The sequence below is a fragment of the Haliaeetus albicilla genome, chromosome 26 (assembly GCF_947461875.1).
Source record: "Haliaeetus albicilla chromosome 26, bHalAlb1.1, whole genome shotgun sequence".
Lineage (NCBI taxonomy): Eukaryota > Metazoa > Chordata > Aves > Accipitriformes > Accipitridae > Haliaeetus > Haliaeetus albicilla.
This window is the reverse complement of record NC_091508.1, coordinates 2,040,124-2,066,610: the sequence shown is the minus strand read 5'-3', so window position 1 is coordinate 2,066,610 and position 26,487 is coordinate 2,040,124. Positions and strand designations below refer to the sequence as shown.

The 26,487-nt window shown below is 52.8% G+C and overlaps 1 protein-coding gene across 2 annotated transcripts in view; it reads right to left on the bottom strand.

Moving 5' to 3' along the window:
- The window catches only part of PLXNA2 (plexin A2), a 189,235-nt gene that overhangs the window by 62,703 nt on the left and 100,045 nt on the right, over window positions 1-26,487 (bottom strand). For both annotated transcript variants that reach the window (XM_069771712.1, XM_069771711.1), the window contains exons 5-9: window positions 13,700-13,800; window positions 8,741-8,864; window positions 7,503-7,656; window positions 6,204-6,300; window positions 2,570-2,684 (exon numbers count right to left, since the gene is read on the bottom strand). In XM_069771712.1, coding sequence (XP_069627813.1) covers window positions 2,570-2,684; window positions 6,204-6,300; window positions 7,503-7,656; window positions 8,741-8,864; window positions 13,700-13,800 — 591 coding nt within the window. The remainder of the gene's footprint in view (window positions 1-2,569; window positions 2,685-6,203; window positions 6,301-7,502; window positions 7,657-8,740; window positions 8,865-13,699; window positions 13,801-26,487) is intronic.

Below are 26,487 nucleotides of genomic sequence, written 5' to 3'. Positions count from 1 at the left end.
ACAGCCAGAAGATTGCAAGGAGCAAGTGTACAGCTCATGAAGAAAGGCTTTCTTTCCCCCATCACCTTGTAAAGTGGCTGAGGCTTTGAGCTCTTTTCCCGTCTCAAGACAGACGACTCCTAGGAGCATCAAAGGGAGTTTGTTACACATCGAATCCCACTGGGACACAAATTCTGATGGGCCAAGAGTAAAAGGGAATATTCAAGATATTTTCTCTTAAATTAAATATAAAGGCATGAGAAAATTTCCAACCCCGTGTGAACACGTGTGCAAATCTTATGTGAGAAGAGGCACATGGGACTGAAAGTAGGGCAGCACACGCCGGCGCTGCTCCCTCCGTGGCGGAGGCACTGCCACGGTTATCACCGCAGCGCCGGCAGCACTGCTCCGGCTCCAAACGCAACCAACTTTCTGCTAGGAAGGGAGCGACGTTGGTAAGCACAAACTTTTTGCTAATACATCAGGCCGTGACACAATGAGAACATTGTGATCTGAATTGTTTTAAGAGAGGAAACTCTTTATGAGGCATTTATTTCGTGTCTTGTGTTAGCCGGAGTGAAATGCCCGTAATAAAGGTATTAGCACTGCACTGTGTACGCAAGTGGCAATTCATTTGCCTTAAATGAGCAAACAAATTAGGTTTTGGTGGCTGGTTGTGCCTGTATGTTCAGAGGTTTGGAGAAGTCATGATGAACAGCGGAGCATTTGTATAGTTACCATCAGCCCTTATCAAAAGTAATCACCAGGAAGGTGTTAGATATCACCTAACATCCCCCGGTAAGAAACAACCTCTACAAGATGAAGACGACAGAGGAAGTTCTTTGGAGACACGACAGTCCTGTGATCCCAGCAGGAACTGGCAGAGACACCAACTCCTCCACTCGCTCCCTCTGTGTGATCTCAGGCAAGTCCTGTGCATTCCCAGGAGAAAAACAGAGATAATGGGATTGTCCTACTTTACCAGAGACTTGTCAAACACTTCTGAGATCATGGGGTTGAAGACCTATAAAACTGAGAACTACAACTGTAAAGCCTGGCAATACAGGGATGCTTTGACTGTGAAGGAGAAAAACCCCCACATCACTCGAGAGAAGGAAAAGCAAAGGTTTTTGCTTTCTCTTGTTATGTTGAAAGGAAGTTTCTTGACTTTGAACTGGACTGAGAAAGCTTTTGGTTTGTCCCCAGGGTGGATGCTTGTCCTTGGGCATTCGTTCCTTTTGCCGCATGGGGCAGCTCTTTGAGGCTGCTACGTGAGCCCCCCTTCTCCTCCCTTGAAGGTAGTGGGAGGCAGCGCCTGCTCCCAGTTACACTGCCCACCTCTTGGCTCTTGCAGACTCCCACTGAGGTATGTACACGTGCAGTTCAGTAACGTTTCTTGCCTTCTATCTCTGTGCCTCCTGGCAGCATTTTAACCAGACAGACCCATGAGTTAAGTTTCAAGTTTACTATTGGTTTAGCAGCAGCCTGGCAGCTTCAGTCACTTCTTAACGGCTCAGTGTTTTACTCTACTGACTGATCTCTTCTGCTTTTCTCTATCTCCATTACTCACTGATAAGGGTTTGTCTTGATGCTGGCTAACCTTACTCTCCTTTCTTTTTCTAATATTTGTGTATGTCCTCACTGCTGCCTTTCCCACTTTCCAAGACACTCGGGATTTTCAAAGCACCTTTTAAACCCTTTTTTTTCCTTGCAGCTTTAGGACCTGCACCCATTTCAGGTGCTATAAAGCTACGTGTAGGGGCAGTAAGGGCGAAGACCAAGACCCTACCAGCATCAGAGGCTGTATCTGCTCTGTACTTGGTGAATCTGAAGCAGACAGCAGCATGGGAATCCGACCAGCCAACGGGTGCGGAAATCCCAAAGGGGTTGGTGGTAACCTTTGATCAGGAATTTGTGCTAACAAACTCCTTTCCTCCACGGATTCCTCTGCCTCGGGTCATACAGAAGATCTGGCAGAGATGTTAATGGGCTATGCCTCCTTCCAACTGTTGAAGCTATTTTTGGACTTGAGCTCCACACCTTTTATTAACTGCTAAGAGAGATGGCTCCTAGTACACAGCGCTGGAACCGGAATCAATTCTCTTTTCCAAAGTCTGGGGCTGTTCACATCTGTAATTCCCTTCTTAATCAGTTTACAGTCAGGGTCCTGCCATGAATTTCAGACCTGCCAACACAACCCACTGAATGAGTCCCACCAAGAGCTGTGCATTTGACTTGTTGCTTGCCATCGGGCAAATCCCTGCACGCCTTGCACGTAAAGTGGAGTTGCTGAAACGCGCTGGTCTTTGAGGAGTCTTTGAGACCCCTGAAGGAAAGCACCACAGCAATTACAGTTATTACTGAACCTGAGCATACCCATGTATCAGAGGTGGGATCAGCTTTGGCGTTCACATCAAGACAGATCACTTTACCTAGACTGACTCCTCTAAAGCTGCATCTGCACTTTTTGATGCCAGCCAAGAGAGGAGCCCTGATGCACGGAAAGTCAAAAAACTTCACGTAAGCATTGGTTATGCTAATTGTGCCATAGGAAAGCAAAGAAGAAAGAGCTGAAACCCCAGTCTGGTACCTCAGAGACGTTGATCCGTCCCTCCTGAAAGGAGCACGTGGTGGGGTCGTGGGTGCAGAGGTTCCGGTACTTGCACCAGTGGCAGCGGAAAGCACTGTTCACACAAGACAGGCACCTGGGGGAGAAAGGAGGAGTTACGGAGGAGGTTATCACCGTGGGAGGTCTGTACGGTAATAGACAGGCCTAGGCAGAAGTCCAGGCTCAGGGTCCTTCATGGGAAAATATCTTTGGAGGGATGTTTTGATACAACAAAAGTAACAAATAGCTTTGGGAAAATGCACATTCAAAAGACAGTCTTTAAGCAACCCCACAATTCATTCAGTAATAAAGTACAAGCTGTACTTGTATAAAGTTCTTGCACTTGAATAAAGTTCTTGCACATCATTGCATTGGTGTAAAATAAAGCACAATATTGCACAGACACCAGACTTCATTTTTAGTTTCTAGAAAGTGGAAAACAAGGCAAGCCTGGCAAAAATTGGATCAGTTGTTTTACAAGTCAGGAATGCTTCAAGTCAACGGTAACACTTCTGTTCAGCCTTGGAGTGCAAAGAGTCCAGCAAGCACTTTCGATTCATGTTGGAAGAAATTAACTGTTTATGAAATGTTTTTGAAAGAACACAGACCCTTTTCAGACATGAGGTGGCCCAGCTGCCAGCGAACTGGCTGGGTGGTTTTTATTCTACACTAACTGGCTGCCAGTTAGATGCACGGTCCGTGACAGCTGCTAATATTTGCAGTAACCACCTCCTCCATCTCTGAGGCCAACCCTCTGTGCCACGTGGCAGCGTTTTGGTGACCGTCTGCTGGCATAAGTAGAAGTTGTGCCCATGGGATTCAGCCCCGTAACCTGCGGCTCCAGAGCCCGTGGTGCTGCCTGGAGCGGGCAGTGCCCGGGGCAGGGATGCGCTGGAGCGAGCCCAGGGTCAGCACAGACAGACGAGCATCACCAGGGAGGTGGGAGCACGGCCTGAGGCATGAAACTCTGGAAAACGAGGAAAACGGGTCTCTGGGCAGAGGGTCTCTTGCCAGCTGGGCAGAGGTGCCAGGGCAATGCCTCTCGCAGGCTGCTGCCACGAGAACGTGTGTTTTAGTAACCCAGTTGTATTTTCCTTCTGATGCATTCATAGTGACCTTAACAGCCAAGGAAGCTTATTCTCATCATGCACATGCAAACCTGGGGAAGAATATCAAGTGTTGCAAGCTTATTTAATTACGTGTTCGTTTGACCTATTTCTGTCTCTGTTTTGGTCTGTAGCACTTCTCCCACCCACCCTCACCTGGCCTGGCCCTGGCCTCCAGCCTTCCCATCTGGTGTTGGTGGAGCTCTCTGCTCCCCCCAGCACCTCTGGCTCCGAGGGGACCTCTCTGATCGCCCAGGCCAAGGGCTTGGTTCGGCACCTCTCTCTGTAGTGTGGTTTTCTGGGTGCTGCTTTCAGCTCTGCTCAGCCCTGGCTGAGCGGGGTGAGGGGCTCCCGGCAGGATCCTGAGCTCTCAGACACCGACACCAGGTCACCACCTTTGCTCTTTCATCCCGATTCAACTTTCTCAAGGACCACTGTCTCTCTTTTGCTTCAGAAAGTGCACCTCTCCACCTCATCTGTTCCTTATTAAAAGGGACTTAACACAGAAGCCACCACCACATTCCCTGACCCACCTGCAGCTCCTTGGGGACCCAGGAATTCATGCACCTGAGCACTGAACCATCCCAGCCCGTGGGTTCACAACAGTTGGATCCAGCACAGGAGGTTTCACAGAATTAGTCTGCAAAAGCAGCGTGTTCCTGTCCAGCCCCAAATCCCCCCCTGCCCCTCTTAGCGTAATGCCACCTCCCAAGGGGTACGTGCTTCATACACCACAACCACTTCTTGTGCTGCCGCGCAGCCACAAAGGGCACAGCTGCTCTCCTGCTCTCTCTAGACGCCCTCGCCGTTGCAATGAAGAGTCTCGGGATCAATAGATCCCTCTTCTCCGCTGGCTGAGACCTGTATTCCTTCCTCCTTTTTGCATGCTGTGATTCATTCCTGCCAGGCTGGCTCCTTGTTGAACTCACTGATAAGGAGTCCGGTATGATGTAAGTGCTGCAGAATTTACCACCGCGTTAGCACTTTATCTCCAAACACAAGCTGGTAGAAAGGCATGGTCAGATGAAGCCAAATGACAGGCCAGAAAAGACGCATTGCCTCTCCTGATTCAAACCTCAGCTCCTAAGTGAAAACAGGGGTCCCTGGGATGCCATCCCTCATGCAAATTCAAAACCACGATGCAGAGGAACTGCTGGAGGGACTGCAAGTGCTTGCAGCTGGAGGAGAGGCTGGCGCTGTACAGCCTGACTGAGGGACAAGGACGTAAGGACGGAGTTGTGCACCAGGGGTAGCACAACAGGAGACAGGGATTGTTGGGGTAATGGATACAGACCACCATGAGAGGCAGCATGGGCGGACTGAAGGACTCACAGGGCTCCATTTATCGGGGTACCTCTGCTCTGTGCTATGGCTCAAAACAAAATTAAAAAAAAAAAAAAGAATGCATGCTTAGAAAAACTGCAGGCCAGTCAAGCCCATCAGCGCATGCAACCCTCTTCCAAGTGCAGCAGGGAAAGCCCCCGTAGCTCGAGGCTTCAAATCCAGTGCAGAAAGATTGGGAATGACCCTGTGCTGGCACTTCTTGACTCCCACCAGCCAGCTCGAGCAACGGATCATGCTCCCAGAGCAAAGGTGGCAGCTGAGCCCTGCCACAGCAGTTGCCGCCCAGCCCCACGGGTCAGGCCTGCTGTTCACTATCCAATTTCTGGCAGGTCCTGCCCATGTTTCGTTTTGGTGCTTTGAGGCTCGCTTTGTTTCCAGAGAGAAATCTATAAACACTTCAGGTTTGTAAATGTGTTTTTAAGGCCAGCCAGCTGCGTACACCAGGGGCAGTTTTGTCATGGGGGATACGCTTCCATGACGCTCAGCAGCGCTGAGCCCCCCCAGCCCTCGGCGGAGCAGCCCACCGTGCCTGCCACACGCTTGGGCTGCTGCATCGGGCTCTCGGGGCTGCTCTGCCCGACTCTGAGGGCAGCTCCTGCTGCCAGCGCTCTCACTTGCCCCGTCTAAAACACAACCACAGTCCTCAGAACCCCAGGGCTGGACGCTTCCCAGCCAGTCCCTCCGGCAGTCATGCCCTCCTCTCTCGCCCCGTGGAGCATCCTCGCAGTAGCCAGCACCCTGCTCTCCTGGCCGGTGCGCTGTGGAAGGGCTTTGCCTCCTCTGGCTGCCTGCAGCCCCCCTGCCTGCTGCCTGCAGCCCCCTGCCCTCACCCTCTGCTCTGCCTTCGCCAGCTGCCCGTGGAGCCGCATCCGAGTTCACAGTTGCGGGATCGCGCAGCTTGGGGGCACCAGCAGGTTGAGGTTTTTTTTTCCAGGCTCACTCCGCCTGCGTCTCACAAGGTGGAGAAAGCTCCACAGGCACCCAGAGAAGTTTAGAGAAGACGAGGTCCGGTGGGCTCCCCTTTTACCGCATGCGTCTGCTGGCTGAACCAAGCAGCCTGATACCCCCCCCACGGCTGGTGGCGGAGCCCAGCATCCTTTTCCCAGCCCTTTCTCTCTTTTCAGGCGGTGTTTGGCTTCACTCGGGGACAGGCAGGGAGCACTCACAGCTGGTGGGCACTGCAGTTGTAGAACTTGAACTCCGTGCTGACAAACGTCCTCCCCGTCTCCCGCGACTTCAGCTGCAGCACCACGCCGAACCAGTCTGGGGATGCAAACCAGAGCCCATCAGTCCCGGCAGCGGTAACGAAGGAAGCGACAGCAGACGCGGGGGCACCCGCTCCCCGCCTGCCAGCGTGCTGAGCCATCTGCTTCTGGGGTAGAAGGTGGAAGTCAGGTTGCTTTCGTCTCCCCACTCCCCCAGGCATCAGGCCCCCCACCCGTGGTGAGCCTGCCACAGTTTTCCCCAAGCTGGGGGCTGAGCATCCCCCCGGCCGGACCCTGCCCTCGAGCACCCTAGGGTGCCAGGCTGGCTGTCTCCAGCAATGCCTCCAAACCAAATCAGGCTTGATGGCAAAATGCGTTAGAGACACAGGGTCTAAACACTGCCTTGGGTCACAGTGAAATGATTTTGGAATCCCATCCTGTTCCCTAAAGGATTCTGTCTCTGGTATAAAAACACTAATTCAGTCTACTCTGAGAAGCAGCCCAAGACTAGAGCAGGAGACAATGCTGGAAACGAGGGCATTAGGGAAGCTCTTTAGGAGCCTCAGCACTGGGTTAATTAAGAGCAGATTGCTCTTCCAGAGCTGCTGTGGGTAAGTCTATGCTAGCCCTGCTACAACTGCGGCTCTCGGCCCCCAGCGTTCACCAAGTCTCAGGCTCCATATAATGCCTTAGAAATACAAAGATATCAGCAGGGAAGCACAGTTGACACCTGGAAGGATGCCAAGGAGAAAATGAGTTTTAAGCAAGTAGCATTTTGGTTATGGGAAGAGAAAATATGACAGCAGTGACATTAATGAAGAAACAACCCAAAGATCAGGACTGAAGAAAGAGAAACTGCATCCACCTACTCGTGGGTGCTGAGCCAGGCCGAGGGGAGGGCTCCCGCTCTCCAGATCCACGTGGCAAGGCTGTGAGCCCCTGCCCCACTCGTAAGCCCCCCGGGGGGACACAGACGGATCCTGTCCTGTCTTGGGGAGCTGCCTGGCAGCACAGGGAGGGTGCAAGGACAGGGCAAGTGCATGGTGCTGCCTGCTCCCAGCCTATCTTTCCCTGTGTGGGATGCATTTCTTAAGGATGAAGCATATTTAGCTTTCTGGGTTCAATGGTGTTTGACAGGAGCATGAATTTCTCCAGCAGCATCCCGGAAGGGTCTGCTCCAGCCGGCAGATACTTCCAAACCTACACCGCACTTTCTGGTAGCACAGATGTCATATTGCTGTCCAGAAGTCAGTTACTTACCCTGATCCACGGGTATGGCAGGAACATCTTTTGCTGCTGGTGAAACACACACAACCTGGCTGCCTGAAACCTGCCCTTCCACCTCCGTCAGGTTTCCGAAGAGGCAGGTGACTCCAGCCGTCAGGTCCGGAGCATCGCTCACCAGCAGGCTGAGCTGCAGCCGGGGAGAGGAGGGGCAGAGGGGAAACAAAACACGGCCAGCAGCCTGTTAGCAGGCAGAGCTGCCTGAGTTTCCTTTGTATTTTCAGTACCTGCTGTTTTCCCATTCAATACTGACCCCCTTCAATTACCCGTCCACCCACAGGAGGTGGCCAGCTGCCCTTTCATGGGAAGCGGAGGAGGAAAAAGCAAGCCAAGCATGCAGGTTCTTTACCAGTACAAAAACACCTTGCTGAGCTTTTGGGTACTGCAGTTCAGGGGAGGTGGCAATGGTAGCTTTGCGTCCCTCCCGGTTGCTCTACAGAAGCATTGCCACCCTCGACGCCCTCGTTCCTGACCTGGGACAGCAGTAGCAGCAGCGCATTGCCTCTCATGCACGAGAGCAGCAGCGACTGCCCTGACAACCCTCTGCACCGTCGTGGTTTAACCGGGACACGCACGCACACCGGCTCCTACAACCTCCCCGCGCCGCGACCGCCCCACTGCGCGCACGGGAGGGACAGCCCTGCCCCGGCCACGCGTGGCCATCAGAAACGAGCAAGTCCCCGCTGACCCCATCCCGAATGGGGACCGTCCCCGTGGCAAACCGGTGCCTGAAGGGGCGAGTGGCCTCCCCAACAGCCCCGTAGCGCTTCGACGCTGAGCGCAGGCGGGGGCAGCCGGCCCCGGGGGGGCTGGAAGGGGCTGCAGCAAGGCCAGCTGCCACGGGGTGCTGGGGGGCTCGGAGAGCAACAGCTGCGATGCTTCAGAGAGCCAGGCCTGAGCACAGCTCGCAGATGAGGTTTTTTGGGAAACAAAGCCTTTCCTTTCAACAGCTAATGAAACCGGACCAAGAGAAATGTGAGCTGAGGCCCAAGGGGAAGGGGAATTTGTTTCTGCCATCCCCACCCCCTTCTTCCCCGGCTCGGATGACCCCTTTCCTCCCCAGTCCCTCTGCGAGCCTGACTTCATGAGAAAACATTCGTGCCGATGGGAAGGGAGAAAGGCTGGAGAACGGACTGTCCGCTGCGAACCTGGAAAGCGCTGGAAATGCCTCTCCCCGTCGGGTCTACCCCTCCCCGCTCGCCGGCAGCACCTACCGGGAGGCTGTGCTCGGAGACGGAGATGCTGCTGGGCTGGACGGTGACGCTCATGCACTGGCTGATGCTGCCTGCAAACCGGTACGGCTCGTCCGCTCGCTCGCAGCTGTCCCTCGGGGAGCACCTGCCGCACACGAGCACACATCAGAGCACAGAAAGAACCCGGGGAAGATGTCGAACAGCACGAGGTGCTACAGCTGACCAGGGGTGAGCTCACCAGGAGGACAGAGCCTCCACCAGGGGAAGGGGGAGTTATCAGCAGGACCGGGGGTAACGCTCTGCACCGGGACCAGGTAGCGGGCACAAACTCCAGGTTAGGATCAAAGGGCACTGAAAAATACGCTGCCATCAGAGGAAAGACAAACCACAAGTATCTCAGGAGCAGTTCCCAGTCCTGCCCGCACTGGACAGCGGGCGCTGTGGGTGCGGGGTGAGCCACTCTGCCGCTGCTCAGCCAGGGCCCCTGCAAGCCATAAACTCATAATCTGCACAGAAACTAAACCGCAGAGCAGTAACAGGCAGTAACAAGATGATGCCTCCATTCTAATTAAAACAAAAACACATAGCTCATTAATCGTCTCCTCCTGGAGCTGAGGAGCGCGGCAGGGCCAGGAACGGGACTTTCCTCTCCGGCGCCTGCCGGCTGCGCTTTGGCCGCTTTGCACACCTTGGGCTCCCAGGTCTCCCCCATTCCCACCATCAGGAATGCAAGCCTCCTAGCATGCCGTGTGCTCCAGGATGGCTCGTTATCCCTGTTTTTCTATTGCAGGTATCCTTGGAGTGGAGTGAAATTAAGTTACTTCCAGCAGGTAGAGGAGTGCCCACCGGGAAACCAAGGAAGAATTATCAGCATTTCAAACCAGATATTAGGGACAGCAGCACAGCACTGGCATCCCTCACCGATTTTCTATTTTATGTCATTTGGGGAAAATCCTTTTATTCCAACCCCCCTCCCTGGGCACAGACGACATACTGGCCTTTTGGTGTTAATGGGCTTAATAAGCTATCAGCAAACTTTATCACTTCGCACTCATTGCTGATCTTGGACCCTATTTCAAATGGTGGCACAAAGGTCAGAGGATCGAGATGCTGTCACCAGCCCCACATGCCACCAGCAAGTTCCTTTCTGACAGTTACTTGCATGTTTATGTCACTTGAATTAACAAGGTGCTGCTGTCAGACTGCTTGTTTCCCTGGTTCCCTATGGAGCAGCTCGGGCAGTCCCAGACACCCACATGCATCAGCAGAAACACCTCCTGCCCACGCAGAGGCTGAATTTTGCCATGCACATCTAGCTCTGACCAGCTGACAAGTGCCTGGCAAAACCAGGGCTTCCCGCTCTGAAAGGGTGGACTATCATCCTCCCCGTGAGGCCCTTTGCTTTTGACTAAGAAAAGCGGAGTTTAGACTTTCCCTTTCCAAACCACCCGTGTGATCCCCGGCAAACACTGGTGCTGTTCTCCTCACCCTCTTGCTTTTTTTAGCTTTTTTTGAGGAGTATAATGGAGCTAAATATGAATGCTGCCACAGGAAGAATTATTGAGGTTTAAGTGAATCTGTAAGATAGCTTTAAAGTGAGCTCTTGACTGGAGCCTTTATCTCATTGACTCACTGGAATGGCTCTTTTTTATCATACTATTTATGGCAACAGCCCTAACAGAGATAAATAGGTCTGTAGACAATAACGCACTTGCAGAGAGCAGCATATGGAAGTCTTGCAGGTTTCCAATCCCACTGGGCTGAAGAGACTCTTTAACAATCTCCTTGAGGCCTCTGCTTGCTCCCAAAGAGCGCCGTTCCATTTGTAGAAGAGGAGGAGCAAAGGATCCTGCTCTCGCGTGCAGAGGATGAACTCGCGTGGCGAGCAAACCCCCGGCTGGGAGGACACAGCATCCCCGGGTGAGCAGAGGAGTTCTGCAGAAGGACGAGCACCTTTCCTGTCCTGCTGCTTTTTAGCACCTTCTCAAACGTCCCGGGTCCAGGATTCCTCGAAGCCCGGTGCAAGGTGTGCGCTGCCCACGGCCGGCGGGTTCAAGCTCATCGCTAGAACTCCCCCGGTCAGCCTGCACTGCCAGCATGACCAGCTCCTGCTTCCAGAGCTCACCGATTTAATCCTCACAGATAGCTCGTTCATGAGCATCACTACTATCACTACCCTTAAATTCTCAGTACACACACGTGCATGCAAGCACCCTACTGGGCAACAGCACCTTAAGCCCTGACTCAGCCGTCTAAGAGACGGTCATACACAACAAGCACACAAGGAAAAGTTTACGTAATTTTGGATAATGAAAACTTATCCCAGGACAACTCAGATCCTTTTACTTTTCCTTTATTATACCTCTCTGGCTGGTGGCGTGGAAGGCAGGACACACTGCCTGATGCCACCTGGAATGGGGCAGTGGTCCGTCTCTCTATGTCATGTCCGTACCTGTTCAGACATCCCACACACCATTTAAAATTCTGTTTTTTTTTCTGGCTCCCTGACAGCTCAGTACCTGCGTGTCCATGCTCTCAGCTTAGCCTCCGGCGACGGCAAAGCTGGATGCCAAGTGCCCAGAGAGGAGCTGCCCTACGGGCTGGCCTGCCCTGCTCCTCCGCAGGGCACAGCTCTTGCACAGAGATTCCCGGAGCTGCCTGGGAGTCTCGGTACCCCCAGAACACAGACCCCAAACCCGAGGAGTAAAACCCCACAATGAGCAGTGGGGAGAAACAACTGGGTTTCAATCCCCAGCCGAGCCTCAGTGCTGGTGTTTACCATACCCACACTTGCTCAGGCGGCCAGCCACTCTCTTGCTCTTTTAAGGACGAAAACGTCTCCTCTTCTGCCCCCCACCCTTTTTACCAGCCCTCAGAAACCACAGCGTGAGCATCACACCCTGACCTGCAACCCTTCCACTGAGCAAAGGAGCAGCTGGTCCATCTGGCGGAGGGACATGTAAGAATTAGAGGAGAGAGATGACAAATTAAATACAAACAGCCCAGCACTTGGGGCCTCCAAACAAATATGACAGGCTTCAGGAACAGCAAGATAAACTCAATTATTTACAGCCTAAGACAAAAGCTAAAAAAATGATCATTGCTCCAAGCAGGCCAGGAAACCGCAGATACTTGAAGGGAGAGTTGAGAAATACCATTAGGGAAGAAACTCTTGTTGGTAATAGGTTAATGCCGAAATGTCACAGCCAAAAGGGCAGAGGAAATGACACTTTTCTCTCCTCTTGACATTGAGGGTTTTCTCTCTGCAAAATGAAGATAACAACCTTTACCTGCTTCCCAGGTGGTTTATGAAGATTCAGTTCATTAGCATTAGGAAAGCACTCAGTGATCCTTGCAGAGGAGCTGCTGCAGGAGTCTGAGGAGCAACACCAAACACACACACCTACAGCTACTCGATGCAGCCGTCCCCTCCTGCTGCCCAGCTCAGCAGCACCAGGCACTACAAGGCCACTGTCCCCGGGTGAGTGGATGCTCCTGTACCCCCACAGCTGACCCTGGGAGCACCTACAGACCTGCAGCTTGGGCCACACGCTGAGAAGAGCACGTCCCTTCTCCTCCCTTCCTCGTCCCCTCAAAAGGCTGTGGTGGCTTTTGTCCCAACTGCTGGAAAGGCACACGGGGATGGCTGTCCCGAGGGAAGAGCCAACGGGATGGGAATCACCGGGGATGGAAATCACTTCCCTCTGACAAAGCCGCTGTGACAGTACAGACTTTCGGACACAACTGCACGTATGGTGGCTTAGCTGTAGGGCAGGACAGGCTCGTCTGAAAGGAAAAAAGCTAGAAAAAAAAGATGCCCGGGATGCCTGTGCCCCACGTTGCTGTGCTGCTGGTGGGGGCCGCTCTGCCACTGCCCCCAGCCCCTGCCCATGTGCAGCCTGCGGGATGCTCAGGGCCAGCGGCTGCAGTGGTTCTCCTGCATCTCCCCAAGCGCGGCAACGACTCCTTGCAAACCCGGCAAGCCGTGGGGAGCCAGTCTGCACCCCAAAGCCCGCAGGTCCCGAATCCAGGCCGGATTTACGGAGAAGCCTGCCATTCCCTGCTCCCCCTCCAGCACCTGCTCCTCAGGCAAGTGGCCAAGAGCTGCTGTGCGGGTCCCTGAACTCTGCCTCCGCCCCGATTTCCATGCATTTAACGGGGCTGCTCTGCAAGCTGGCACATGGCCGGAGGGATTTCTATTCCTCTCCTCCAGCCTCCTCGAGGCTTTCCCCTCCTCCCCCGATCTGCCTCTGCCTGGTGGTCCCTCTTCCGCCTTAGGAAGTGATCGCTATTATGGCAGGGGAGAGAAAGGAAGGACACAGACACCTCCTGAATGCAGAGAGTGTTTCCTGGAGCTCCCCTGAAAAAAGGAAACCAACCCTTAGCCCTTTGTGCCTGTTGATGTGCGTGAGGAGCTGCCAGCTCCCAGCCCTGCGCTGCCGGCTCTGCCCCATCGGGACGGCTGGAGCACAGACCCGCCGACCTTTCATTGCTGAATTTAAACACCTCTTCCCGATACATTTAATAGGGCTTCGTGCTCCGCTCTGTTCCAGTGCTGTAACCTTGAAAGCGAAGTCCCGCTCATTTAATCAAGTCTACTATTGCCTTTAAAAATTCCCCATTAATTGGGAGGGACTTGCAGCTTGGGCAAGCAGGAGGGTGCAAAACATGAGGCCTTCATTCCCACCGGTTTAAATTCTGCTTTCCCATTGTGTCCATGGCACCCTCTTTGTGTGGTGTGCGACCCACTGCTCCTAAACCAAGAATTTGTTTCCCTTTACCTCTTCACAGGATCTCAGGGATTTTCGATGGCATTTGTGCTGCAATGCAGGGAATGTCCAGGGAAGGGAAGAATGAATTTAAGGAACTTCAGCCTAATTCATTTTTGCAAAGATTGCGTGAGAGGCGCTTGGTGGCTTTGAAAGGTGCTTTTATCATCACCACCAGCAGCTCAAACGAAATGGCCAAGGCTGGACTTACATGTGGTGGAGCGTGCACCAGCCGCAGTGGGGGTCTCCCGAGCTCAGGCACTCCCCGCAGGTCGTGTACTGCTCGCAGGACTCCACGGGCACCCGGGACACCTGCAAAGGAAGCAAACACACGGGTTCAGTGCTCCTCTCCACACAGCAAAACGAGAGCAGCTCCAGGTCCTGCTTCACCAGTGAGTCAAGTAACACAACGGCGATGCACAAACTTCAATGAATTTGTTCCAACATCCGTGCAGAAATCGGCCAAGAATAGGAAATACTGGGGACCGAGTCTTGAAGTCACTCCATCCCTCAGGCGCAGCCATGCCATGAATCACGGGCACAGCAGAGCCCCAGCCGGGAGCCCAGATGGCTTCCCACCACCGGCGCCAGCTTGCCAGAAACCCTCCTGACCTCCCTGCCCAGAGGTGCTCCCGTGGCAAAAGCAGCGTCCTCTCCTCCCTGATTTACAGTTTGCTATCTTACGCTTGCCGTGGGGGAAGCTGCTTCAGGAAGAAAAGCTGGCAGGGAATAAAATTCATTGGCATTTTGTGGGTTGGCAGCTGCCTACGTGGGTATTTCACTACTTGAATTCTCCTTGGCCACCCCGAGCCCTTCCAGCACTAGCATGGACTTGGCCGCCCCAGGCACGACCCCCCCGGGGACTGCCTGCCTCTCCCAGGCAAGAGATGCCAGAGCAGAAGAGCGAGGGAAGCGCACAAGGGAACACCAACCCAGATCGCTGCTGCAAACCCCCTCTTGCACTTATCGCACACGCGAAAGGTCCCTGCGCGATGCTGAGGTGTAGCACGGTCCTGACCTGGTTATCAGCACTGAAAACCCCAAAGGCTCCAAAATGACACCAAGCTTTAACCATGGGTTGTTGCTTGACTCCAGTGAAGAAATTCCACTTTAACCTTTCCGACCCATGCCCTGCCACCGCCGGCGGGCGCGGAACGTTTCCACCTCCTGTCCCGATGCCGCAGCGCGGTGCTCCTGCACCGCTCCTGCCGGTGCCCATTCCTCTTCAATGTACTTACATTTCTGTTATCAAATACTGCAAATAATTATTGCTGTCCCTGGCACAGCCACCCTGCAGCGCTGGCCGCTCCCCTCGGGCCCCAGGAGCGATGCCTGCAACTGGCTGAAAATTAAAACAACTGTCGGCATTGCACTCGCTCTGTCCGTCAAAACAGCGCCCGGCTCCCAGCAGCTGGGGCGCGCGGGGTGAAAGGAGCAGTGTCTCACCAAACAACGGCCACTTTCACGCCAAGTGCTGTTGACACAGTGAGAACGCAGTTCCTCTCTAAACACGACACCAATAGGGCTGCTATTCTTCTTGTTTCCTCAGCCCTACTTAACAGCTTTTCCTAAAACAGAAATTGCGTGTGGATCCGCGGGGCTGGGCATTTTTTTCGCCGAGATGAAGTCCGCGGGACAGGCGCGGGACAGCTCGGGGTATGCTAAGAGCAAAGCAGCCCTGGAGCTGGAACCGAGGGGTGCGAGAGGCAGAGCCAGGTACGCCAGGCATGCAATTCGCCTGCGATGGCTGTAAAGATCATCAGAAATGGAGAAGAGAAATGCAGGGTGATGGAATAGCACAGAGGTGTAAAGAAAGGGCTTGAGTTTGATCCTTGGCTGCAAACGGCACCCGGAGTGCCCTCTCAGGGTCTTGTCTGTGACTTGGGTGGCCGCACGTGACGTGATTTTACCTACTTTGCTTCTTCCCTCTCAGGACCGGGGTGGCCGATCCCGGGCTCGGACGGCGTGTGCCGCGCTCCTGTGCCCTGCCCGGCGCTGCAGCCGTGCCCGTGCCCGCCCCATCACCAGTAATGACCCAGCCATTTCCCAGCGCAGACCAGAGATGCAGACGTTGCACTGCTCCTGGATGGGAGCCTAGGAGCAAAGGCATGTTTTTCAAACCAAACGAGCAGCCCACGGAGCCGTGGTGGCTCTCAGCAGCCCCCACGGGAGTCACCGGCCGCCGCAGGGTACGGTGAGGGAGGTCACTGGGTTTCCCCTAAAAAGCTGCCCAGCACGTTGAGGCCGTGCTGGTGGACGGCTCTCACCCACCCCAGAGGTCAGGACAGCCCCAAAATCATCAGGCACTGCTGATCCCCTGCCTCTTACCCACAGTGTGAGGCTTGACAGGATCTGTCCCTGTGATTTATATGCAGCTCAGGGCTTGTTTCATGTTTGTGAGGAGCTGGATGCTCTCACAGCACTCTATAAATAACAGAGGATTTGAATTATATGAATAACAGTTCGTTACAGATAATTTTATGTTAAGCATTTGGGTTCTTTTTCTGCTCAGAAAGCTGTGGCTTCTCCACATGATAATTCTTTAAAAATCACACAGAAATTTTGAACAATGCCTAGAGTCACAAATAGGACCATTCGATCCTTTCTTTGTAATGCCTGCAAAATGCAGGGCAGAGAACTTCACCATTCTCCCCTTTGCAGCATTCAGTGTTCGGTGACCGAAGCAGACCTGGCAGAGGCGCGTGGGTGGGCTGGCACTGGCTGAGCTGGGGTACCTGGTCCGACCAAGCACAGTATTAGGGCAGCAGAGTCCCGAGGGGGCCTCTGGGTCAGCACTTCTGTAGCCCCGACTGCTTGGATATGCCCCGTGGTCCCTGGCTGGAGGAAGGTCTAAGACTTCAGAGGAGAATAAACCATCAGCTTTTCCTCCAATACTTATGCCCGTGACTTTGAAATTCACCCTTCATAAAAATTAATGCCAGAAAACCCGTATTGCTCCAATACTCAAGTAAATGTTTAAATGAAGAAGTTCAAAAAGATTATGAACAGAAGGCATTTAAATGGAACAGGTTGCCCAGAGAGGTTGTGGCTGCCCCATCCCTGGAAGTGTTCAAGGCCAGGTTGGATGGGGCTTTGAGCAACCTGGTTTAGGGGAAGGTGTCCCTGCCCATGGCAGGGGGTTGGAACGAGATGATCTTTAAGGTCCCGCCCAACCCAAAACATTCTGTGAGTCTACAACTCTATGAATATTTGCATGCATGGAAAAAGTTGGGGGGTTTTGCAGTATTTGCCCAGCTCTCACAGCACTAACGCATAGTCAACCACCCTTGCCATCCACGATCCAAATACTGAAAATACTCCAACCCTCGAAAGAGTATGTTTAATTTTAATGGAAAAACAAGAGAAATCCCATTAAAATTAGGACATATCTGTATGTTATCCCATCCATATTGCAAACACAGAAGACTGAAAGGTATATTTCCTTCAGAGACAGTACAGAAGTAAAGCTCAGATGCCCTTACTCTTCCTGATGGCAGGCTGGAAACACTCTCTTGGCTTTACATATTTTTAAACTGTTCTCTGCCAGCCTAATTATCATTATGAGACCAAAGCATTTGTGCGTGAGAACTGCTGCACTGGGGAGGGAAGACAAGGAACACCAGTACCTGCAGATGGAAGGAAAACCAACACAGATCGGGGCAGGGAACGAACAGCAGACTCCCGAGTCCAAGAACTTCCCCCCATGCCCTCCTCGGCCACTGGCTGCCATCAAGGAAAAGGAAAAAGAGAGGGTGGAGGCAAAGCAGCAGCTGAATAGGAAGGAAATAGTAAGAAAATGAGACAGAAGAGCACTGAAAGGAAAACCAGAAGGGAAAATAAAAGGGAAGACGGCAGAGGGATTGCTGATGGTCTCTGGTATGGCAGCGGCAGGGGCCATCGCTGTCACAAGCACAGCTGCCCGCATCCCCGGCCGTCAAGCATCACGGCAGCACGCCAACATTCCTGACGATGGGAGCGGATCCTGCTCAGCCTCGAAGGAGCCCCTGCCCACGCCGGCAGCTCAGCTCCACAGCCAAGGAGGAATGAGGCTTCAGAGGATCAGCCCCGGCGGATTTTACAGCCACAGGTGGCTCAAGGAAGGAACGAAATGTTTCTGTCGGTAACCAGATACAGCAGAACCAGCGAAGTCTGGAGCGGTTTGCTGCCCGCAGCTGGGAGGCGGCTGCCCACGGCAAGGCAGCGGAGAGGGCAGGGAGGGAGAAAGGAGAGATCCTGCCTGCCAGCTGTGCGGGGCCGGCTCTGCGGGTCCACGGCTTTCCCAAGGCAGGGGAGCGGGTGCAGTCATCAGGCACCCACTCAGTAACCCCAAATTGTGGCCACCGCCGGGTCCCGCCTGCCCAGCCCTGCTCCGACGGCCACAGGCACTCGCGGCATCCTCATCCCGGCATCCCCATCCCAGCGGGCACCAGCACCTCGCAGCTATGCATAACCAATGTGACTCCCATCTGTCACAGCTTGGTCTATTTGCTCTCTCATCCTCGCCAGCCCCTGGGGCGGCTCTGTGTGCAGCAGAATGGTTTATTTGGAAAGGGCTTTGGTTTTCAGTATTTAGTTTTTAAATGCAAATACTTTTCTTTGTTTACATTAGAGAAGATAGGTCAGAGGAATGCTCCTGGCGCTCAGAGCAAACATCTGAGAAGGTCTATCACCACTTCAAGAGTGTATTCCCCACCCCAGACTAAGCCCCTAGAAAGCTGTTGCCTGAGCTGATGAACTTATCCGCAGAGCAGGAGCACGAGGTCCTGCAGCACCCAGGGAGCACAGCTCCCGACTCCAGCCCCATCCTGGAGCGCCAGCAGACCTCACAGCCAAGCTTGAGCTTCAAAAGCAGATGCCAGTTGTAGATGCCTTGAGATTTCTGCTCCAGCTCCCAGAAGCACGAGGTGAGAGGTGCTGAAGCCAAGCAGAGGCATGCAGGAATTTTCCAAATGCGGCCTCAAATCCTGCACCTCCTCGCCTGCAAGATCGCTGCTCCCCTGCAGAGCCCCGAGACACCCGCGAGGCCACGATACCTCTGCTGAAGCAGACAGCAACTCATTTCAGGGATAAGAAAAGGTGACGGGCACTCCACATCAGCGTGGTCGCAGCAAATGCAAAGCGATAAAGCAATCCATCAGAGCTGAGGAGCACCAGCGTAAAGGACGACAGCTAAGAAAAGAACACTCCTGGGGAATTTCCTTACTCCTGAGGGCAGAGCCCTCCTCCCTCCAGCCCAATTGCTACCTTTCTTCCTTCTGTCCATGCTGAAACTCTGCTGCTGAGTTTTTCAGTTCCCTATTTATGAACCTGCTTCTCAATAATTAAATGATAAAGTCTCATTACTGCTTTCCTTGACTGCCTGACCCATAACATCAACAACAACAAAAAAAAATCAATACAGACTCTCCAAAACACATGACCTCAAACTCTGCCAGCCCCCAGAGAAAATAAAATAAGTGCGAGAATCCAGTTCCAAATAAATAAATACATAAAATAAACAAACAAAGCAAAGTTTCCATAGCTTACGCCTGCTACCAGCACAGGCCTCTGACCTCCCTGGCTGGAGACAGCCCCCAGGGCGTCCCACCGCCACGGCACACTGCCTGCAGACCCCTCGGGGTGCTGGAGTTCAAACAGAAAATCTATTTTTAATGACTTTGGGGAGTGTAGTAGAGATGCCAACTAGTTCAATGTAATTAAAGCTATCTATCACTCAGTGAGCAGGAGCCCAAAGTTGATGAACTTTCCAATGAGATTTTATTCTTCCCTTCATTCATGAAAAAACACCACTTTGTGCTGCTGCAGGAGACATGAAAAAGTGTGGGAAGGAGCAAGGACGACTCATCAGTTCCAGCTGTTAACGTGTCAGGGTGACAGAGCTGGGGAAAATAAAGTCAAACTTTCTCAGAGGCTTGTAAAAAGTTTGACAGGCTCTTCTTCCCGCTGCTTCTCCTCCCTGTGTCTTCATGCAGAACTGTTCAACCATGATAATGCTTCTGCCAAGGAAAAAACCAGCGCACAGGGCTGTGGAGTGCTTGTTGTGGGTCCAATCTGCCACAGGCTGCGTGAAAAGTCCTACCTGGAAGTGACTTATTCTTGACTCGAGCAGAGCTGGTGGAGGTCTCGGACACGCTACGACTGATGCCCACAGTGAGCACGGGAGACCCAGCAGTGAGTGGGATGCAGCCAGGGCATTGCACGGGGCAGCAGCCAGGACATGGGGGAAGGTGGCAAAGGGGGAGCGTTTTAACTGAAAAGCCTTGAGGAGCATCCTCAAAGTGCTGCTGAGCCTCCGAAGGCAGGAATACCTGCTCCATCAGGGACACAGCCATTAGTCCCTGTAACAGATGAAGGTATGCACCCAGGGAAGGAGCGGATGAGGGGGAGTTCTCCTGACAGGTACAGCAGCTACTGGAGGACCCGTCTCTCTTCTCCCACGCCGCTCAGCAGAGAAAGGATTATCAGAGCTACCAAAGGGCTGTCAGAACCAAATCAACGCCTGTAACTTTTGGCAGAAAAGCAGCGAGTGGGAGAGGACACAGAGACAATGTTTCCATGGCTACAAAGGGATTATTTAATTACAGTGCTGCAGATGCATGCGGAGAAAGCCCCTTAAACTCTGATCCAAGCAACCTCTTCAATGAGTTTGGCTTTACTGCTATAAGAACCTCATTAGCATCTTATGAGGACAAGATGTGTTTGAGCAGAGGAGTCCGGCTGGCTTTCTTAGCAAGTAATCAGACCTTCTCCAAGCATACCTGTCTCCTTGACTCCCCGCTACCCTCCATGTACAGTGCTAGGCTCCTGAGGGAGGTGAGGAAAGTAAGTGCAGCCTCCTCTGGAAAGCAAGAAAGAGTGAAAAAACAGCAAATACCCCAAAGTAAGACTCGATCAAGCTGTAAAATCATCCTCAAGCCAGAGTTTCCTCCATCCAACCCAGCAGCAGCCGGCAGGAGTCGGGCTTGGAGCAGATTCATGCTCTGGCACACAGGCTCCTGCAGACAAATGCTTTCCTGTGGTTTACCACAACTCGAGTTAGTCATTGCATCAGTATGAAATATCTGAGCGAGATTTGTTGGAATAACGAAGCGCCAGGCAGAGATCCCATCCCTGCTCCCAGGAGCAGCACAGCGTCATGTAAACCTGGAGGAGGAGAAATGGGTTTTCATCTCCAACACGGGCCGCCCGCGACCGTCCACCGAACGCTCGGTCTGTTCAATCTGGCAGCTCCTCCTCTGCCCTCGGCAGGCGACGATGCCGCTTGCTTGCTGCGGAGCGGACTCGTGCAGGAGGTGGTAGAGGGGCAGAGTACCAGCCGCCTGGCACGGGCACTGACCAGGTTGGGTGTCCCCGTCCCTCGCCCCCCCTCAGATCCCAGCTGTGCATCGCCTGCAGCCCTCGGGGCTGTGCACGGTGTTTGGGATCCTGCGCTTGCCCTTCATGTGCCCGCTCCATGCTCGGAGTTAGCCCCGAGCACGCCAGGGCCAGTGTACGTGGGACAGCCACCACTCCAAAGTGGCTTGGCAGTGTCAGCTCTCCCTTTTGTTTTGCACGGACCATCTGCATCTGGAAAGCAAGGGGCAGGGGATGCACGGCCGGGCTGCTGCCTCTATCAGCTACATGTGTCCGCTGCTACCGGAGAGCAGGCCAGCAGGAAAACCTTGTGCATGTGCAAGATTAGGAAGTGAATCTTTCGTCTCCAGCGTAGAAATAAAAACACTGGCTGAAGTATTTACACAGGTTTCTGGAACCAGCAAACGCAGCAAAATTTATGGATTGAATAATTAGGTCAAACCCAGCCACAGAGGTGCAACCACACGCTCGCTCCTGCCCAGCTCCCCCGCGGTGGCCGTGTCCCGCGCTGCTCCTGACCCGCATGGTGCTGGCTGGGGAGCCCGGTGCCCCCCCCCACACACGGCAGGCACCGCAGCTGGGGAGTACAGGGTCCTTAGCAGAGCGTCTGTCTCGTCTGGGACACTAAACTGCTCTGTTCTCCCACAGAACTGACCCACAGAAACTCCACTTGACAAGAAAAGGGGGTAATGTGATAAATGTTTACACACACTAATAAGGAGGAATGAGATGCTAAAGGTCTCCACCACAAAAACCTGGTTATGCCGCAATACAACCACGCGTTTCCTCCCCTGGAAAACCACCACGCCTCAGGGGAGCTGCATTTTTGTTCCTGACTGCAAAAAAAAAAAAAAAAGTTCAAGCGAGTTTCTGGAAATCAGGCTCTTTCCAGGCATGCCGCACAGCGCTGCCACCGAGCAGCTCCGTCCGGGCGGGAGATCCTCCGCAGCAGCTCCGTGTGCTGCTGGCACCGGCCACGGTGACAAAACCTTCCCGCTGCCCGTGGGAGGTCCCTCTAGGCTTGCTCCGGATTTCAGGGCGAGGGGGGGATGTGCCCGGCGCGGCCGCGTGGCACATCCAAGCATCCCTGCCAGGGGACATCACCGCTGCCATCAGAAGTGGCTTCTTGAAGCGTTGGCACCGTCTTCTGACGCCGCTCAGCGAGACCACCCTGCCACGGCCACCCAGCCAATGAGCAGTGTCCTCTGCGGCACTGATTAGTCCAGGCCTCAGGGGAACTAATTAATAAGGATAAAAGGGGAGCAGCTTTCCAAAATTTCTGGGCTCAGGTGGGGATCAATCCAACACAGTAAACTTTTATCTCGCATCAGTTCATGGCCTCTGCGTTCAGTGCTTTGCCTTGCTGCCATGTAACTCGTAGCGCACTCCCTGCAGCCATTTAAAAGTTTTAACAGAAGCTCAGAAAATTAATTAAGGTGAATAATTATAAAATGCGCTCTTCTTTCCCTATCTGTTTTGCAAGGAAGTGGCAAAAATAGAATTCGGAATACTTTTGGAGTTATAACCGATGTAATTAGGTGTTCAACGAACACTTGCAATTGGGCTGCGCTTATTAAAATTACTGTTTTAGTCAGAACATTGCCAGAGAGTCATTAACAGCACAATGGTTCGATTCCCCGGGACTCTAATTAAGAGTTGGACGCCGTGCAGCGCAGGGGATGCCCGGCTCCGCTGCCTGCTCGGCACTACAGGTGATGCCCGGCAGCACCGCAGGGACCCCGCCAAGGCTTCGAGCTAGGACGGGGGACAGAGCCCCCAGCACCAGGCGGTGGGAAGAGGTTGCTCTGCGACATGAAACGCCCCGATCGCAGCTCTGACTCCGCGCTTAACTTTTGTCTGCAGCGATCACGCCGGCCGGCACACGCAGGGGCATCTCAGGCATCACCGTTTCCTCCTCAGAGAGGATCTCAGTTCACTTTATAGAAATCCCTTTATTTCTTCTGTGCAATGCTCTGCCGGGCTTTAGGCAGAAAAAGGCCAGGTTTGCTTTAACTCTGTCCCTAGACCATGCAAGCTTGGACAGCAAATGGCCATGCCGTCCATAGGGCCGAAGCTGGCGCGGTCGGGAGATGTCCAGCTGGGAATATCTGCAACATGAGCTACAGCAGGACAAATCTCCCCTCCTGCTGCCTGCAGCAAACAGCCATCCCTCCGGGCCCGTCTCCCGCGGGGTGTTCGCTCCCCGGGCAGCAGCACCGGTACAAGTGGGTACCAGCCGCACCGATGCAGCTTGCTCCACCTTGAAATCAAAGGCTGCGCTGCTCGGAGTTTGCCCCAGCACAGATGTTCTGGGGGGCTGACATTTCAGCATGCGTCCCCGCAGCCCCCATCAGCACTGCCCGGGTGTTGGTGTTAAGGAGCACCGGCGATGCGATAACGACTGGAAGCGGGCATGCCTCGGAGGGAACGATAGCGTCCGTCTGGAAACACCGTGAGCTTTATAAACAACGGCCCTGCTCCAAGCAGCTTCTTATATTGGGTTGGAAACGATGGAGGCTTCAAAGCAGGTGTCAATGCACTCCCCGTGTCAGAGAAGGGAGCTCCATGCTCTGAAACGCAGACATCGAGATCTGTTATGAAAGACCTAAATCTCAGTGGTGCATATCACAGGAAAGCTCAGTGCCTGCTGCTTGCAATTGCCTTCAGCCGTCTGTTTTTCCTCTCTCCCCATAAAAACCACATGCTAGACAGCAGAGGCCCCTTCCCCCAAGCTGCTAGCCTAGAACTCATGAATTCAGTTAAGTTGTTAAAAAGGATTGTGGCAGGCTAAGATAAAACAGAGGAGTTTAAAATGACAAACAGACTCCTAAATGGGATTAGAGTCTTAATGAAAACAGTAATGAATGAATGAGGCAACCAAATATTACCCATTAATATTAGACAGATAGATTAGATCCCTAGGCGCTGCATTTAAAAACGACATGAAATTACTTCAATTACTCTGCATTGATAAATAACAAGGCCATATTTACTGTTAAAACACATTTCCTCCACCCTCCCCCATGCTCGCTTTGGCTTCTGCTTCCCAAGAGGGAGAGCAGACCATCGAGAGGCTGAAAAAATGCACCAGGCTGGAAGCTTCCACCGCTCCCCTCCTTTCCGCAGGAGACCCAGGCTAGCCAGCATCCACCGCACACGTATTCCAGGGCACCTGCTGCAGAGGACTAGTCCCATTAGTCTCAATTACTTCCATCAATGCTGCTATTTCAGCCTTTGCATTTCTGTGCAAGAGCCAAAGCAATCACTGCCGATTCCCTTAAAACCTGATGCTTGCAGCATCCTTCCTTCTCAGAAATTCACTCTACCTTTACTTGCTGGTGGATACAGCTGCTCAGCATCCTCCTTTCCACACGGGGAAAGTGCGATTAACCTGATCAGAGGCCTCTTCTAATGAAGAGATCATAGACGGATAATTCCTGGGTGCTTGGTGGCATTTACATGCTAATGATGAAAGACACTCTGGTAAAGGTAATGTCAACAAGAGTCCCTTGTCCTTGCATCCCAGCCTCCAGCCCAGCCATCTGTTCTCTGGGTTCAGGAAAGCCCTGGAGGCCAGGTTGCTGTTAGGAAAGCTGCAAAACATCCTTTCCAGCTCTGCCACCTTGGCTTGCAAACCTTCGTGCCTGGATGAAGTCTTCTCTACGTGACTAGGGACGCTTCTCGGTAGATGCTGTGCTCAGAGCTGGATGGCCAGCCTAGCTGATAGGATAAACAGAGCATGACTGTGAGCACACCGATGTTGGTGTGTCAAATCACTGATGCTTTGCTGCTATGGGACCTTAAATACCTTTGCAAAAAACCCTCATTCCGCCTCATAACATATCAGTAAACAAGAAAAACATAAAATATCTCATTTCAGAGATACAAGAGGAGCAGCCTGCAGAAAGAGCGCAGAGCGAATCACTAGCAGCATAGCAAGCCAGAGAACCTGAGCCCAAACTCCAGGTCCTTGCTGCAGTCACCAGAGACGTCATCTAATGTTTTCTCAGGGAGAGGAGTGGAATAACCCCCTGCTTCCCCTCAGCTGGGATGCAATCCCTTGGGGAAAGGCTGCACAACCATTGAACAGGGCTCCTGGTTACTCCAGCTGAAATACTGCTGAGCGGGGAGGATTCATTAAGTGTGGGAATGAGGGGCAGGAGGGCTGAGGGGGTTGTGTGTACCATGCAGATATAAATTAACTTTCCACGAAGGCAACAAAACCCAGCCTTTGTGCTTTCCCACCCCGAAACAAGGGGTAAAGCAGGAAAGTGAAGAGGGAGGAATGCGCAGAGCTCTTCCCACAGCTCAGGGGATGGATGACCTTTCCAATACTATACCTGTATAAATCTTATTTAATGAAATAATAAAAAAAAAGAATAAATGAAGGTTAAATCATTCCCTGCAGCAGATTTACATCGAAAACAAAGTCTGTTCAGACAGCGGTTGGTTTACACAACAGGCCTTTAACATTCCTTTCCTAACTACTAGGGTGACTCCTGACCAGCTAACCACAAGATGAGTGATAGGAGCCCTCGAAGCCAAAGGCAACTTGCCAAGACAGAGGCAAAAGGAACAGCGCTAGTCTGGGGTTTACTTTAAACACACAATTAGGGGTTTCGGTGGGTCACAGGTCACAACATGGTGGTTTTCACCCATCAAACCTTCCCCACAACATTCCCATCCTTTGGGACATGACTTCATTTCCAGCGCCACCACCAAGTCAGCACTTTAAACACCCACTTCCCCTCCCTTTGCACACCGCAGAGCAAACACCACTGCCTGTGGCTTGGAAGTGCCCCTGGGAAACTGGGAAAACTAACCAAGGGCCTCCCATTATCTGAAATAAAAGCTGGAATGGCTTTTGTAGCCAGAGAAGGTTGGGCAAAGAGTTTAGCTTTCATCTTTACCTGCTTTTCCTTGGGCTGCTGTTTTGCTGCATGGGAGAAATGGAATCAAAGAGCAGCTCTGGGGCTATGGCATTGCTTTGATGAAAGGCAGAGGTGATATAAGCTCAGAGCTTATACATAAACTTCGAAATTGCTGCATTAATGCTCCCAGTGCTGCAATGCTAAGTCACTTGTCCCTAGAAGCCATATCAGCTCCTGCTGTAAACAGTTACTTTGACATCAGCTTCTCACTGTCTGGATACAGCACTCAAAACTGTGGCATTTTGGGCAAATAATGCCATGAAACTATTTCTGCTCCATCAGAGCCTGAGGAACTTCTGCATATATTTCCATAAATATCACTGGCGTCAGTACAGCAATAGACCCAACAGACTGCGAGGGGGATCCTGCAGACTGCTGCTGAGTCTACCTACAGATTGACTCTAGGAAAAGCTATGAGGTTGAAAGGACTTTGACTGAAACCACAAAGTAAACTGGCTTTCGTGAAAATTGGTAGCCCTCAGTTTCTAGGGAGGCTGGAAATGAGGGGAAGGTCCTCCCAGCTATGGAAACGTGCAACTCATTGCCTGAGGAGGCTGAAAGTAGATGGCATTGAACAGCCTTGCAGAAGATCAGTTCATTAAGGTCAACTTGGGAATGCCAAAAATCTGTGAGGATGCACCAGGAGAAGGACTGGTGGGTATATGACCTGCTTTCACTCTCCTGCCTCTGGCAGGGCGCGGGGCACAGGGAACCG